The sequence below is a fragment of the Schistocerca piceifrons genome, chromosome 5 (assembly GCF_021461385.2).
Source record: "Schistocerca piceifrons isolate TAMUIC-IGC-003096 chromosome 5, iqSchPice1.1, whole genome shotgun sequence".
In the NCBI taxonomy this organism is placed as follows: Eukaryota; Metazoa; Arthropoda; class Insecta; order Orthoptera; family Acrididae; genus Schistocerca; species Schistocerca piceifrons.
The window spans coordinates 441,063,587-441,078,312 of NC_060142.1; the positions used below are offsets into that span (position 1 = coordinate 441,063,587).

The window sequence follows — 14,726 nt, forward strand, 5'->3', positions numbered from 1 at the left end:
GTCATGAATTTGTGCCACAGGGACAAATGTAAATTGATGATTGTACGAGGATGTATTGAGACACCTGCAAGAAAATGTGAGAAGGAAATGGCCTGAAATGTGGCGAGACAATTCATGGCTCTTACATCACAATAATGCACACACATTCACCCTTTTGATGCATGACTATTGCACAAAAGAGTAATCACTGTGCTGCCTCATCATCTGTACTCTCCAGACATGGTCCCACACACATTCACCATTTTGATGCATGACTATTGCACAAAAAAGTAATCACTGTGCTGCCTCATCATCTGTACTCTCCAGACATGGTCCCTGCAGACTTTTTTTAATTTCCAAAGTTGAAAACTCCATTGAAAGAATGAAGATTTGCAGTGATAGACAAGATAAAATAAAATTCACAGACAGTGCTTTGCATGATCTAGCACGAAGTGTACCGTGACTGCTTTTGGAAATGGAAACAGCACTGAGAGCAGTGTATAATTGTGGAGGGGAGTATTTTGAAGGAGACCATCCACAATAAGTAAAAGGTAAGTGTAGAAAAATGTTGTGGACAAATTTCCAGAATTTTTTGAACAGATTTCGTAAATGAACTGCTATGCATGCAAGAGATTAGTGTGACATTTGTGTCTTTTCATTGTGGGTGCAGTAAATGTGAACTATGAGACTTTATTAGCAAATGCATCCTAATAGGATCAACATGCTGTTATTCTTTTCTTGACTGCTGAAGGACAAACACTGGTAGATATCCACTGGAGAATGAAGAATGTATGTGGGACAGCATGTCTGTTGAAAATCAGTGTTGTGGATTAGTGTGTGAAGCTCCATGCTGGTTGCAAATTGGTAAAAGATGCCAGTCAGTCTGGGAGGCCAGCAGAAGTTACACAAACTCAAGTGGGATACACTTGAACACCTACCTTACAGTGCTGATCTCTCCCCATGTCATTTCATGCCTTCAATCCCTCAAAAAAGACCTTCAAGAGTCAATAAGTCTGTTTGGCGAGGATGTGCAGCATTCTGTCATGGAGCAGGACATGGTGTTTTACCGAATGGGTATCTTCAACCTGATACATCAGTGAGTTGATTGCCTCAGTGCTCACAGTAATTTTGCTTGATCAGCATTCCAATTCTGAACTGACCAGTCTTCAAACTGAAACTCTTTGGTCCCCCTTATATATTCATAAGTTTCTTGTCTGACAGTCATTTTACTGTGTGAACAGCCTCTACCTGTTGCACCTTATTTTCCATGTAAAAGTGGAACCATTCATTTGCTGTTCCTCTTACTCCTAGTACTACCAGTTTCTTTAGTATTGTTTTGGTCAACAGTACTGGAAGCCTTAAAAGCCTAAGAATATGCCTGTAATGCAGTCATCTTTGTCAAGAGTTGCAAGTATTGCTTCTGTGAACTCTGTAATGTCTGATATTGCACTTTTCCCACGTTTTGAAAATCAAATTGCCCTTATTAAAAGGTCGTATTTTTCCATGTAACTCATTGGTCTATCATTCATGACTGATTAAATTTCTTTTGAGAATGCAGACAGCCATAAAATTGGCTTATAGTTCTCTGTACTCTGTTTTTTCCCTTTCTTTAGTAATGGCATAACGTGTGCATGCTTTAGGTACCCTGAAAAAAGACTGGAACCAAAGGAGAATTTTAGAAGGAAAGTTCTGGTAGAATTTAAATATTTTATGAGTAAAGGATACCATGAACTGAAAAGAAGCATTGAGTAGTTGACAGGCACACACAAAGAAGAAATAAAACTGCTAGCTTTCGAAATGGATCCTTCATAGAGAACTCACAACCACACCCACACGTGTGTGTGTTTTATATTCTAGCTCGAGAAAGACTATGTTCTGAAAGCTAGCTGTTTTTTTTTTCTTTGTTGTTTATGCCTGTTGACAAACTCAACCAATCTGCTTTTTGGTGTGTGGTCTTCTTTACTCCTAAAGTATGAACAAAAGGAAACATTTATTATATTTGTTTATGGGATTTGTGTGCTGTCTATGCACAACTTCAGAGCTGAGATCAGTACCTTATCTAAGCCCACTGACTTCTTATTTTTTAATTTCTGTACTTTCCTCCTGATTTCCTTGCTATTGTGCTTGGTATGTAAGTCATTGTGGGTCCTCATGTGTTTTAGGGTGATTTTGTTGCAACTTCTCTGCAATATCATGGATTTAGTCATTTACAAAAGTATTTCTTTTGATTCTACACACATCTTTGATTTGTGTGTTATTATACTTGTGTCTGTGTTTTCCACTTTCATATTTTGTGATATCCCATACTACTATACTTTTATTTTCTCCATCATTTTGCCATTGAATGATTTTTTACAGAAAGTCGTAACCTCTTGTACATTAATATAGGAACTGTGGATTAGTGTAGTGCTTTTGCAAAGAAATGAGAAATTAACTTTCTAATACCCATAGTTATCCATTGGCACTGAAGTGACAAAAGCCATGGGACACCTCCTCATATTGTGTCAGTCCTCCTTTTGCCTGGTGTTGCATTCAGCTACTCGACATGGCATGGACTCAACAAAGTGTTGGAAGTTCTCTGCAGAAATATTGCCCGTAGAGCTGTCCACAATTGTGAAAGTGTTGCTGGTGCAGGATTTTGTGCACAAACCAACTCTCGATTTGGGATTCATATTGGGCAATCTGGTTGGCCAAATTAGTCATTAGTGTTGTCCAGAATGTTCTTCAAACCACCCGTGAACAACTGTGGCCTGGTGACATTTTTTGGAACACAAAGTCCATAAATGGGTACAAATAGTTCCCAAGTATCTGAACATAGCCATTTCCAGCCAATGGTCAGTTCAGTTGGACCAGAGGATCCAGTAAATTTCATGTAAACACAGTCCACACCATTATGGAGCTGCCCCCAGCTCGCACAACAACTTGTTGACATCTTAGGTCCACAGTTTTGTGAGGTCTGTGTCACACTCGAAAACTACCATCAGCTCTTACCAACTGAAATCAGGACTCATCTGTGCAGGCAATGATTTTTAAGTCATCTAGATCCCAACCGCTATGTTCACAAGCCCAGAAGAGGCACTGGATACCATTAGCAAAGGCACTCACATCTGTCATCTGCTGCCATAGCCCATTAATGCTGAATTTCACTGCATTGTCCTAATGGATATATTCATCATATGTCACCCTTGATTTCTGCAGTTATTTCACGCAATGTTGCTTGACTGTTAGCACTGATAACTCTATGCAAATGCAGCTGTTGGTCATTGAGTGAAGGCCAACGGCTACTGCGTTGACCACAGTGAGAGATTATGCCTGAAATTCTCAGCACACTCTTGGGACTATGGATCTTAGATTATTGAATTCCTCAACAATTTTTGAAATGGAAAAGTCCCATGTGTCTAGCTCCAACTAACATCTTGCTTTCAAAGTCTGTTAACTCCCATTGTCCAGCCATAATCATGGCGGATGCCTTTTCATGTGAATCACTTGAGTACAGATGACAGTTCTGCCAATGCACTGCCCTTTTATACCTTGTGTATGTGATAGTATCAGCATCTTCATATATGCATATCACTATCTCCTGACTTTCATCATCTGAAGCAAGTTTTTCTTAGCTACTGCTGTTGAATTGGTACTTTTTTAATGTATCCTCAAAAATTAATCTAAACAAGATGCAGAATTCAGAGAACTTAGCATCTACATAGTTTTCCATATACACTTCATCCCAAGTTTGATTTACCAGTGCAGTAGAAAAAGTACATAGTTTACATTCCAAGAAGTTCCTTTTCTTGACCTGTGGTTTTACCATCCTGACATTAGCTTCATTATCTAACGATAATGATCACTGATGCCAAAATCTTTTATAAATACTTTGGAGTTATTCATGTCAATATCCGTTAGTACATGGTCTGAGAGTGATGCTGAACTTTTTGATACCATTTTTACCATATATTATTATGTTAGTTTAGGCAGCTATGGCTCCTTCCAGGCCTTCAGTTAACTTGTTGAAGAAAGTGTCTACATTTCCAATAGGTTAGCAGTACACACTCAGAACGATTAACTTATGAGTGTTTATGTTTGTTAGAAAAGAATTAAATTTCTCATCTGCTGTACAGATAAATTTCTTCCCAATGTTCACTCTGTAAATTCTCTCAGAATGACAACCCTTACATTACTCCAAATTCAGTACATAATTACTTAGATGCTGCATCTGGAATGTTTATCTTTATATCTGACACTGTTTCACCTTTCATCTGCATGATGTTTCCATGATTACTTAAATTGGAAGAATGTACTATTATGATGCGTAGAGCTTGGCCTCTAATGTATGGAAGTCAAAATATTAAAAGTTTTTGTGCTATTCCTTGAAAAATATAAAACTTGATTATTTTATACATGTATATCCTGTATGAATCTAACAAATGTGAATGGAAATTCATATGATATGCGACACATTAAGAACATTTCTATAGTATGTACAATCTTCATGTATTTTTATGAGGTTTAAACACACGTCGTCTTCGTTTCTCCTCTATCCAACATCTGGTCAGGTTGGGGAATCAATGGTACTTCGCTGAGTTTATCCTTTATTTTCACTTTCACATTTACTTATTTATTTTATTCACTGAGGCAGTTAAATAAAGGATAAATTAAAATTTCAAAAACAATTGCAGAACTTCTAATGAAGAATATATCGTCAACACAGAAATGTTCTTCGTGGAAGATTGCAGAAATCACAGCAATTATATAAAATAATTTATTTACACTTTTATACAATAATTCCATTATATTACAACTTCTGTCTCTGTTCATTTCTGAACTGTTGTACTACAAAAGATGATAGTGAATTTTTATTCTATTTTGTATATTTGTGGAATGCAGGTCACTATAGCCATATACATCCTCCTACAAGGAAATGACAACAACAGAATCACTTTGACTCTTTGTCTATAACAAACTAACAGTTTTGTTTATGGTTTTTGATCTTATGACTTTAGTTGTCATTCATAGAAGACTGCAGATGAACCATAACCTTTTTTATGGATCTTGCCAATATCTCAAAAACATTGCTTTCTCTTTGTTGTTAGCTGCTTGCAGATAGTATTAATCACATGTAGGACAATGTTTCTGCAAAAAGAGGAATGAAACAAACTGTGAGTGTATGAATTAAGTAACTTACAAAATAAATTTGTTTATTTTTAGACAACAAAATAACTTTCACTGAAATAACATGTGTCAGCGCTATGGGGAGTTCACATAACTGAAATTGCCGTAGACTAGATCATAATTATTTTGAAGCTAAGTAGGAGAGGTGGGAATGGGAAGTATGATGAATCATCAATAAGTCAACCCCTATGGCAGGCCATGGAAAACATACATAACGAATGAACACTTTCATTTCTGATCTGTAGCTTTTGTGTGTGTGTGTGCGTGCGTGTGTGTGTGTGTGTGTGTGTGTGTGTGTGTGTGTGTGTTTAAGAACTGTTCAGAAAAACAAAAAACATTTTTAAACAAAAGTGTGCACTTTTCTCAATGTAATCCCTATTGGCAGTTTCCAGCAACTGTCAATAAAATGGTCACTTATTCAGCAACTTTCAGAATGCGCAAAGGTTTGTTACAAAACTGCTGGATGATGCATATAGTACTAAAGTAGAATTAACCTTGGATAGACAGCCTGTCTTCAACTCCTCGAATGGCACTGGCTGGTGGCATAAATTCATTTGTTCCTGGTTCACAGTGTTCACCTTGTTCTTCATCATCATCTTCCAATTGTCTGTTCTCTGTTGTGCTGAACATATCAAGTGAATATAGTGAACTGGGTATAATCTGTGAAGGGTCATCCAGTATATCATCATCTTGTTGTGTAGAATCTAACTGAACAGTTGGAGCAGCAGAACAGAAGCCTGCAAGGTAGAAAGAAACAATAACAGCTCTTTCAAAACATATCAAAATTAATTTAATTTACTTGTATAGTAGTGAAAGTGGCAACTATAGGGGCAGCTAGGAAGTAATCTATTCACTACTTCAATGTGCTTCTCCCACTAGTGAGTTGACATGTAGTCCTCAGATGGCAGTCACAGCTTCATTGTTGGACCTTTCTCTTTTTAATTTTGCTTTTTTGTAGGGACTATTACACACATCACAGCTGCTCATGTGTCATAGTCATGTGTCCAATTAAAAAAAGAATTTCAGCTATAGTTAGCCGAAACACTTAAGTTTTTTTAAGAGTGAACCATGTCGATGACAAGTGTGTCAATCAAACACTGTTTTTACAAGTAAACTCTGCGAGTGATAGATATCAGTTTTGTTACTGTCATTTCCTCTTGATGCCACTTACGCCATAGTAGAAACGAAAACACAAATACATGTTTTTACATCCACATACCATGGGAAGTTTTTCTCACCAGCAGCTTAAGAAGAATGGAACATTTACGGTGGGAGAACTGATATAACTTTACTGTGATCACTTTGACTGTTTCACAATGTAACATATTTTTAAAGTAGTCATATAATAGGCATATGTGGTTTTATTGGTAAGGGCTTACCTGGCAGACCTTTTATAGAAGTGGGATGAAAATCTGAAATATCATAAACAGTCCTGATGTTTGAAGGTCCTGATGATATGGAGTTATCATGCATATATGGTAAAAATTTAGATAATTCAAGGCTTAGAAGCAGAAGATAAGCTGAAATCAAATGAGCAGTTGCTGTTGCAAGATCAGAATTTTGTGGAGAAACTGCTGTTATTGTACTTATGCCCCAGAAGGTAAATACAGCAGCTGTTAAAATTGAAGCTGCTAGTATACCTCTTGCTTCCTTAGATCTCTCATCTTCACTGCAGCTTTCTTTTCTGAAACTGGCAACAAAGAGATAACATGTTATTGCATTAGTTTTTCATTTTTAAGTTTTTAGTAACAAATATATAGATAGCAGAACAATTAATTACCCATTACCTGAAGCAACTAATTAAGGACACAACAGCTGCCATTATGAGGAGTAGTATAACATATATCAATGATATTAACAGGTGTGCATGAAAGTTGCCACTTGGATAACATTTCCAAAAGTTGATGCCTGTCTCTATAGTCAGATATGGTTGAGGTGGAATAAGCAGCAACCAGACTCCAGACAATATGACCTGTATTACTGTTAAAATAACTGCCATAATTATAAGTCCTGACGAACAGAAGAGCCAGTCTTCTGTGAACTTCTTCCTAGTGTTTTCTCTCCATATTGATGATGCCTGTTACACAATACACAATTATTAATTTATAAGCTATAAATTTGAGAATGCGCATCTGAAACTGTAGTAAATTACTTGAACATGATGTACTGTACCTTGAGGAGCATCGCAGAGAAAATTATTGTGTAGGAAAATCCTGGGAAAATTCTTCTTAATCCACAAACAGCTGATGTGGGGGAAAGTATGAATGTAAAGTTAGATGTAAACAGCAGCAGTATGCCCAAAAGCATAAAGTAATCTAAGGCTGATGTATGACATGCCACAGTAGCACTGAATGGAGATGAGAATCCAAGAAAATACAATGAAATCAAAACTGTTGCTATAATGCCTAGTAGTGTCATACCTCCTATGGCTATTGGCCATGTGTATTGAAAATTATGGTAAACTGTAGGCTGTTCATGGAAAGACTTTTCCAATTCTGTCTCTTCCATGCATACTGAGCATTGAACAGATGTACAATCTGATAACAAAGTAGAAAAGTTTACAGGGCTGATTAATTTAAAACCAGAATTATTGTTCCATGTTCCAATGTAGTGATGGCCATTCCATAGACTGAAACCTCTGAGTTCACAGTTGTTGTGAATGGCACTTAAAACTTCTTCTTCTAATAATCTAAATATATCATTGTAGTCAATCCCGCACTTCTCCAAAGATACTGTGCCAGAGATGTTACTGCAGTGGTTTTCCAATACATTATTCATTGCAGTTGCAATAATTGATACACTTTCCATTGTATCCCATATGCTGGGAGAAGAGATGTTCAGCTGATCTCCTATGATGAGAGATCCATATGATTCTTTAAGCTCATCTACCCATGGTTTGGGCATTGAGTACATTGCATTTGGGCCATATCCAATAAATCTTTGTTTTAGCCACTCCTTGAAATTCTGAATCTCACTTTCCTCTACAGTTTGGTGAAGTAGAGGTTTAAGTGTAACAATGTTGTGGAAACCTGCAGTTAAAGAAAGTTTCAATGAGTATCAAATGAATAACATAATATTTTGAAACAATGTAGAAAACATATAGTATTAATTATTTACATAGTAGTAGTTCTTTTAACCACCTGCTTGTATTTGTTTCTGATTATTCTGTATAACTGTCATAAATATCAGTCCATCAATTGTGTGGCATACATTTAAGAATGACTGAACCTCTCTCAGGTCTTGCAACAACAATATTATTGTTGTTCCTGGTCTCAGTTTTTTTGTTATTTCTTCTGTTACCATCATATTTGAGGAGCTTATTGCACCAACTAAGCCCTCTGTGTTTCTGTTGTAAAGTGAATATACTCCTGAAAGGCACAGAATGCCCTCTTTTATCCAATCATGGTTCTGAATGTGTTCTGATGCAGTCTCTGCCCATTCTTCAGCCTCTCTAACAATGACAACAGAATGAGAACGCATAGCCATGGCTGCAGAAAGCATAGCTTCGGCTGCATCTTTGTGCTGCAAAACTTCTTCCTGTAGGTGCACAACAGAAACAACTTTTAGAACTAATATTACACCTTGTATTGTTATGTAATCATTAATCACATCTACATGCAGGCAGATTCAGAGAAATGAGAAACTGACAAAATTAACTATTGTTATAAAAATGCTTTTATATAAAATTTATCTGTCATTTAATAGAAGGAGTGTCCAGTAAGTAAGTACTGTTTTGGGAAAAAACCATAATTTTTTCAAACCAAAATTTATTTTTACAAGAAAGAGCATTTCTTCAACTATTTTTCTACATAGTTGCCACCTTGCATTTTCATTGCTGTCAAAGTGCCTTCCTCCAAAATCATGCTTCAAGTTGAAGAACAAGTGGTAGTCAGAAGGTGCAAGAATAGGGCAATTCTAAACAACTAAGATCTCACTCCTTCTGACTACCACTTGAACTTGAAGTGTAATGTTGGAGGAAGGCACTTTGACAGCGATGATAATGCAAAAAATGGTGTTCAGCATTGGCTGTCTTCACTGGAAACATCTTTGTATGAATAGGGCATAGAAAAGTTGTTTTCCCACTATGTCAATGAATGCACAATGGTGGCAACTATGGAGAAAAATGGTTTAGGAAATGCTCTTTCTTGTAGAAACAACCTTAGATTCGAAAAAATGTTTTAATGAGTTTTTTCCAAAATGATACTTACTTTCTGGGCATGTCTTATAATAAAAAACATGTAATTTAAGAATACAAAAAGCAAATTAATTTAATTCACAAAGTAAATTTATTTCTTGAAGATTGCTTGTTGCACATGAGCTCCAGTTTTGTGCAAATGTTCTTACAGTCTCTTAGATAAATTGTTTATGGTTCAAAGTAACATTTCAATAGAAATTTCAGCAACTGCTTCTTAGATTTTAGCTTTCAATTCTTCTATTGTAGCAGGATGATTATAATAAGCTTTGCTTTTAAGGTGACCCCCCCCCCCCCCCCCTCTATCCCACTCCAAGATGAAATTGCATGCTGACATGTCATGGGAACAACAGCCATTGAATTGTAGTTGAGATGATTCAACTTGTCCTTATTCTTTTTCTTGTGACTTTGTCCTGCATTCACCAGATGGGTATGGTTATGAACAGATTTGGCATGGTTCATTTAAGGGGTGGCTGGATGCCTTTCCTGTGTCAGCACCTGTGAACACCTCCCCCCCCCCCCTCCCTCCCCCCTTCTCCAGGACAGAATATGTGTACCCCAACTGTGTAGATCTAGTGTTATTCATGCAAAAGTGAATGAAAGTTTTCTAAATGTTTGTGCATCATAAAACTGAGGTGGAACCAGCCTGATATTCAGCAAGTGAGATGTGGAAAATCACCTAAAAACCACATCCAGGCTGGCCAGCACACCGACCCCTGTGCTTAATCTGCTGGGTGGATTTGATCCAGGATCAGTCCATCTCTCCATCCCAGAAGAAGAGCTTGAACATGCACTGTTATCTGGATAGGTCTGTTAAGATGATATAATTACACTGCATATTATCCAAGAACATAATTTCCTACTGAAAGATGGCATGGAGTTGAGCAAAGTAGGCAATTCTGGCAGGGTGAAAACTTGTTTTAACAGAAAGTAAACTTAGACTGTAACATATTTTTATTTACTGTTGCACTTATTTTGCTTATATGTTTATGCCATTTGAAGTTATTCTGAAGCTAGATGCTGGAGTTTGTTGTCACATTGGTTTCCATGCATCACCTTTTTAGAAGAAGTATAGAAATGTTATTTTTTGGTGTTTACCAATAATTTACTTCCCTCAAATGTCCATTTAATTGGGCTGTAGCTTTATTTACACCTAATTTGGTTGATTTTGGGTTTTTCCTGTAAGAAGGTTGCTTGTGTTTTCTGTGATAAAAGTATTTGTTTGTGACTCAGTTTCAGCTCTATAGTTGAGTCTGCATAAGAAGATCCTTGACAGATGCAGTGAGCAGGCTTTGTGCATCTACCTTAATCAATAAAATGAAATTTTGTAAACATCTCTCCAGCAACACCTTAGTGTTGTCATAGCTCTATGGATCACTGCTGTTTTCACCTGCAGCCATTTGCACTTTGCTGCTGAAAGCTGGCAACAGAGCTGTTAGCTGTCACAGATCTTCTTACACTGACTTGACTGTAGGTGATTTATACAATAGAGGAAGGGAATTGACTAAACCACTATAGTCATTAACTTGTTACACATTGTTAGGTTTCCCATCATGCAGAGGGACACTTATATATACTGATTCAATTTAAAGGTTTTTACAAGTGATATACTTGTTATAAAATATTATATTTAAATAACTCTAAATGACTTACCCAGAACTTTGCATTGTGGAGGTCTATGCCCTCCAAAGTATACTTGTCCATGGGGACAGTAATGTGAGTAATCCCATTTGATTTCAAAAGAGATTGTATGTTTTCAGAAGACTGGACATCATTTGTAATAGCTGCAATGATGTCTGATCCTCTATTGGCTGGTAAACAGTTGGTTGATTTTCATGAGTATACTCTATATTGATATATGTAATAATTTATATCATCATTTGTAAAACAGATTTAATGCAGACTGAAAGTCAAAAGTAAATATTAACAGCTTTTTCACTGTATTAGAGTTCCCACTTTCCAGTTACTAAAAAAGGGCATAATATTGTCATGGCCAACAAACATACAAATTGTAACATTCATCAAATCTTTAAAATAAATTTTTCATTGGGAGAGAGAAAAAGACAATGCAGGAAGGAGGCAGAACTACTCAGTTGCCAGAAACAGTTGCCTAGATGAGAAGAGACAGAAACACAAAAAAAGAGTGTAAAAAATTAGCTGCAGACAGTCAAGATGTCTGAGACAAGAGCTAAAAGTGACATAGAGGCGAAATTAAAATGAAAGATAATGAAAGGCATGAAGAAAAAGGCACCATTATTTCAATATTCTATGTCTGTTGGCCACATTTCATTTGCTCCCATTTTGGTGACTGATAAGTGGATGCCCCTTTATAAATCAGGTATACTTACATGCAGTGCCAAGTTTGTTGTCTGTCCAAAAATCACCAACTGATTTAGTCACAGTATTAAAAGCTGTTCCATAGACATATGAAGGTTGGAAGCAGCTATCAACTATAGTCACTCCCAAAACATTTCCAGGAAGAAGTGATGCATTGTTGTTGATTTGTTCCAGCTTATACAATATAGCGCCTGCATGAAGTGCTGCATTTAACTGGAGCTTCCCACAGTTAAACTGGCCTTCTCCTTTCTCATGTAGAGGGATGATTCCTAAGATAGATAGGTTTTTATTTGCCGGAACCTTGAAAACCAAATTAAGGTTTAACAGCTGCAGCATTTTCTTCTAATACAAATTAGCTAAATGGAAGCAAAATAAAATGAATAAATCCTATCAGTCTCACAAGTATAGTCAGTGAATGAAAGAGAAACATTTGCACCTACCTTTTTGAGAATGGGTTTATAAACAGTGTTAATTCCATCATGCACTATTTCACAAGGACTTTGTATTTTGTATACACTGACTTCATCACGTCTTTTCATGGAATATAACTTTATACTCGTTTCATTAACTTTCACATTTCCTTTGGCATCAATGCGGCCAACTGGTACCAAGATGTAGTGTCCATTATTATTTCGCTGAAAGCTTAAAACCTAAAAAATTATAGTTTATGTTATTCAAGCCAGAACTTCCGTTAATTTAGACTGTTCATAAAGTATCTTGAAAGCGGTAAGTAATTTTATGGGCCTATGATGGGAAGAGAAGTGAAAGCTGTGCACTGGAAACTTAGTTTCTGCAGGCAATACTGTATGACCACCTTTATCTGCTGCACATGTTAGAGGTTCTAGGCGCAAAGGGAGTAGCTAATAAACAGACTTGTTGATATTTAGAAAACAGCGTACAGTGACTAGACATCTCACATGTCTGCAGTAGATGCAAGTTCATAAAAAAAACACCTATCAGGTCTGCAATATATTAGTATTGGTGTCCATCAAGAAAGTATACTGGTTCCAAGATGCTTTTAATACACATTACTGATTTTCCATATAATACCAGACATTAAGAGAAAGTACTGTTTGCTGCTGATTGTAATATACTAATCACTGATAATATGCCTGCACTAATGGAAAATGCAACTGAAGTACTGACAGATATTTACATATGTCCATCAAGGACAAAAGTAGTCCGCAAAATGAAAGCAAACAGTATGTGCTCTAGAGCAAACAGGAAACACAATTCTTCAAATTTAAAACTACACTACACTTTCATAGATGTTGTACCCAACAAAAAATTCTTATGAATGCTCATTGGTCACATTGTCAAAAAACATATCTACAACATGCTATGCACTTTGAGTCCTTGCATCAGTATGCAATGCAGCATGTCTAAGAACAGTGTTCTATAAATAAAACAATGGAAACTCCAGATAGGAATGTCAGCAATGTAGGAAAAGACATATTACTACTTACCATAAAGAAGACACATCAAGTTGCAGACAGGCACATTAAAAGACACTCATGTAAAGCTTTTGGTCACAGTTTTCGTCAGTAAAACACACACACACACACACACACACACACACACACACACACACACACAAAAGCACACCTCATGCACACACAACCACCAACTCCAACATCCCGGGCCAGAATGCAACATCACATGGAATGCAAGCAGTAGTTTGGAGGAGGCGGGTGAAGAGGAAGGAATAGTAATGTATGGTTGGGAAGAAAGATGAACACTTGGCAGAGCGTGCAGGGACTAGACTGCCAACAGATGCAGCATCAAGAGGTTGTGGAGCAGGGAGGTGGGGAAAAAAGGAGCAAGAAAGGAGAGGAGTCAGGAAAAGATGGACAGGTGAATTGGCAGAGGGCTGCAAAAAAACAAGGTGGGAGATGAAATTCTGGAGGAGGGGGTAGGACAGAGGGTGTGGAAACTGCTGGGTGGAGAATGTGGGGACAGTATGTTACTGTAGGTTGAGGCTGGGATAATTATGGGAGTGCAGAATGCGTTGTAAGGATAATTCCCATCCGCACAGTTCTGAAAAGCTGGTGGTTGAGGGAAGGATCCAGATGACTCAGCTAGTGAAGGAGCCATTGAAATCAAGTGTGTTATGTTCAGCTGCATGTTGTGCCATGGGGTGATCTACTTTGGTCTTAGAATGAGATTTTCACTCTGCAGCAGTGTGTGTGCTGATATGGAACTTCCTGGCAGATTAAAACTGTGTGCTGGACCAAGACTTGGGATCTTTGCCTTTCATGGGCAAGTGATCTACCAGAGAGCACTTGCCTGCGAAAGGCAAAGGCCCCAAGTTCGAGTCTTGGTCTGGCACACAGTTTTAATCTGCCAGGAAGTTTCATACTTTGCTCTTGGCCACAATTTGGTGGTGGATGTCCATTCTGGTGGACAGCTGGTTTGTAGTCATACCAATATAAAATGACTACCAACCAGCTGTCCACCAGGATGAACAGCCACCTCCAAACTGTGGCCAAGTGCGAAGTAACCACCCTGTGGCACAACATGCAGCTGAACATAACACAATTCATTTCAATGGCTGCTACACTATCTGAGCCATCTGGATTCTTACCTCCACCACCAGCTTTTCTGAACTGTGCATATGGGAGTTATCCTTACAACACATTCTCCGCTCTAGTAATTATCCCAGCCTCAACCTACGATAACATACTGTCCCCACACCCTCCACCCAACAATTTCCACCCCCCCTGTCCTGTCATCTTCTCATCATTCTCATCTTCCAGCCCTCTGCCAATGCATCCACCTGTATTTCTTTGCTCCCCTCCTTTTTTGCTCCTTTTTTTCCCCTCCATGCTCCACAACCTCCTGATGCTGCACCTGTTTTCAGTCTAGTCCCTGCACACTCCACAAGTCAATGTTCATCTCTCCCCCTACAGAGTGTGTGTGTGTGTGTGTGTGTGTGTGTGTGTGTGTGTGTGTGTGTGTGTGTGTGTGTGTGTGTGTGTGTGTGTGTGTGTCTTTTACTGATGAAGACTGTGGATGAAAGCTTTTTCTGAGTGTCTTTTAATTGTGCCTGCCT

At 37.7% G+C, this 14,726-nt stretch overlaps 1 protein-coding gene across 1 annotated transcript in view; it reads right to left on the minus strand.

Annotated features, from left to right (window-relative positions):
• Positions 1–4,721: 4,721 nt before the first annotated feature.
• Positions 4,722–14,726, minus strand: part of LOC124799226 — a 94,638-nt gene continuing 84,633 nt past the window's right edge. The window contains exons 14-22 of the mRNA XM_047262765.1: positions 12,115–12,324; positions 11,686–11,974; positions 10,991–11,148; positions 8,286–8,682; positions 7,318–8,174; positions 6,933–7,222; positions 6,525–6,835; positions 5,640–5,882; positions 4,722–5,106 (exon numbers count right to left, since the gene is read on the minus strand). Of these exons, the coding sequence (XP_047118721.1) occupies positions 5,087–5,106; positions 5,640–5,882; positions 6,525–6,835; positions 6,933–7,222; positions 7,318–8,174; positions 8,286–8,682; positions 10,991–11,148; positions 11,686–11,974; positions 12,115–12,324 (2,775 nt within the window). The 3' untranslated portion in view covers positions 4,722–5,086. The remainder of the gene's footprint in view (positions 5,107–5,639; positions 5,883–6,524; positions 6,836–6,932; positions 7,223–7,317; positions 8,175–8,285; positions 8,683–10,990; positions 11,149–11,685; positions 11,975–12,114; positions 12,325–14,726) is intronic.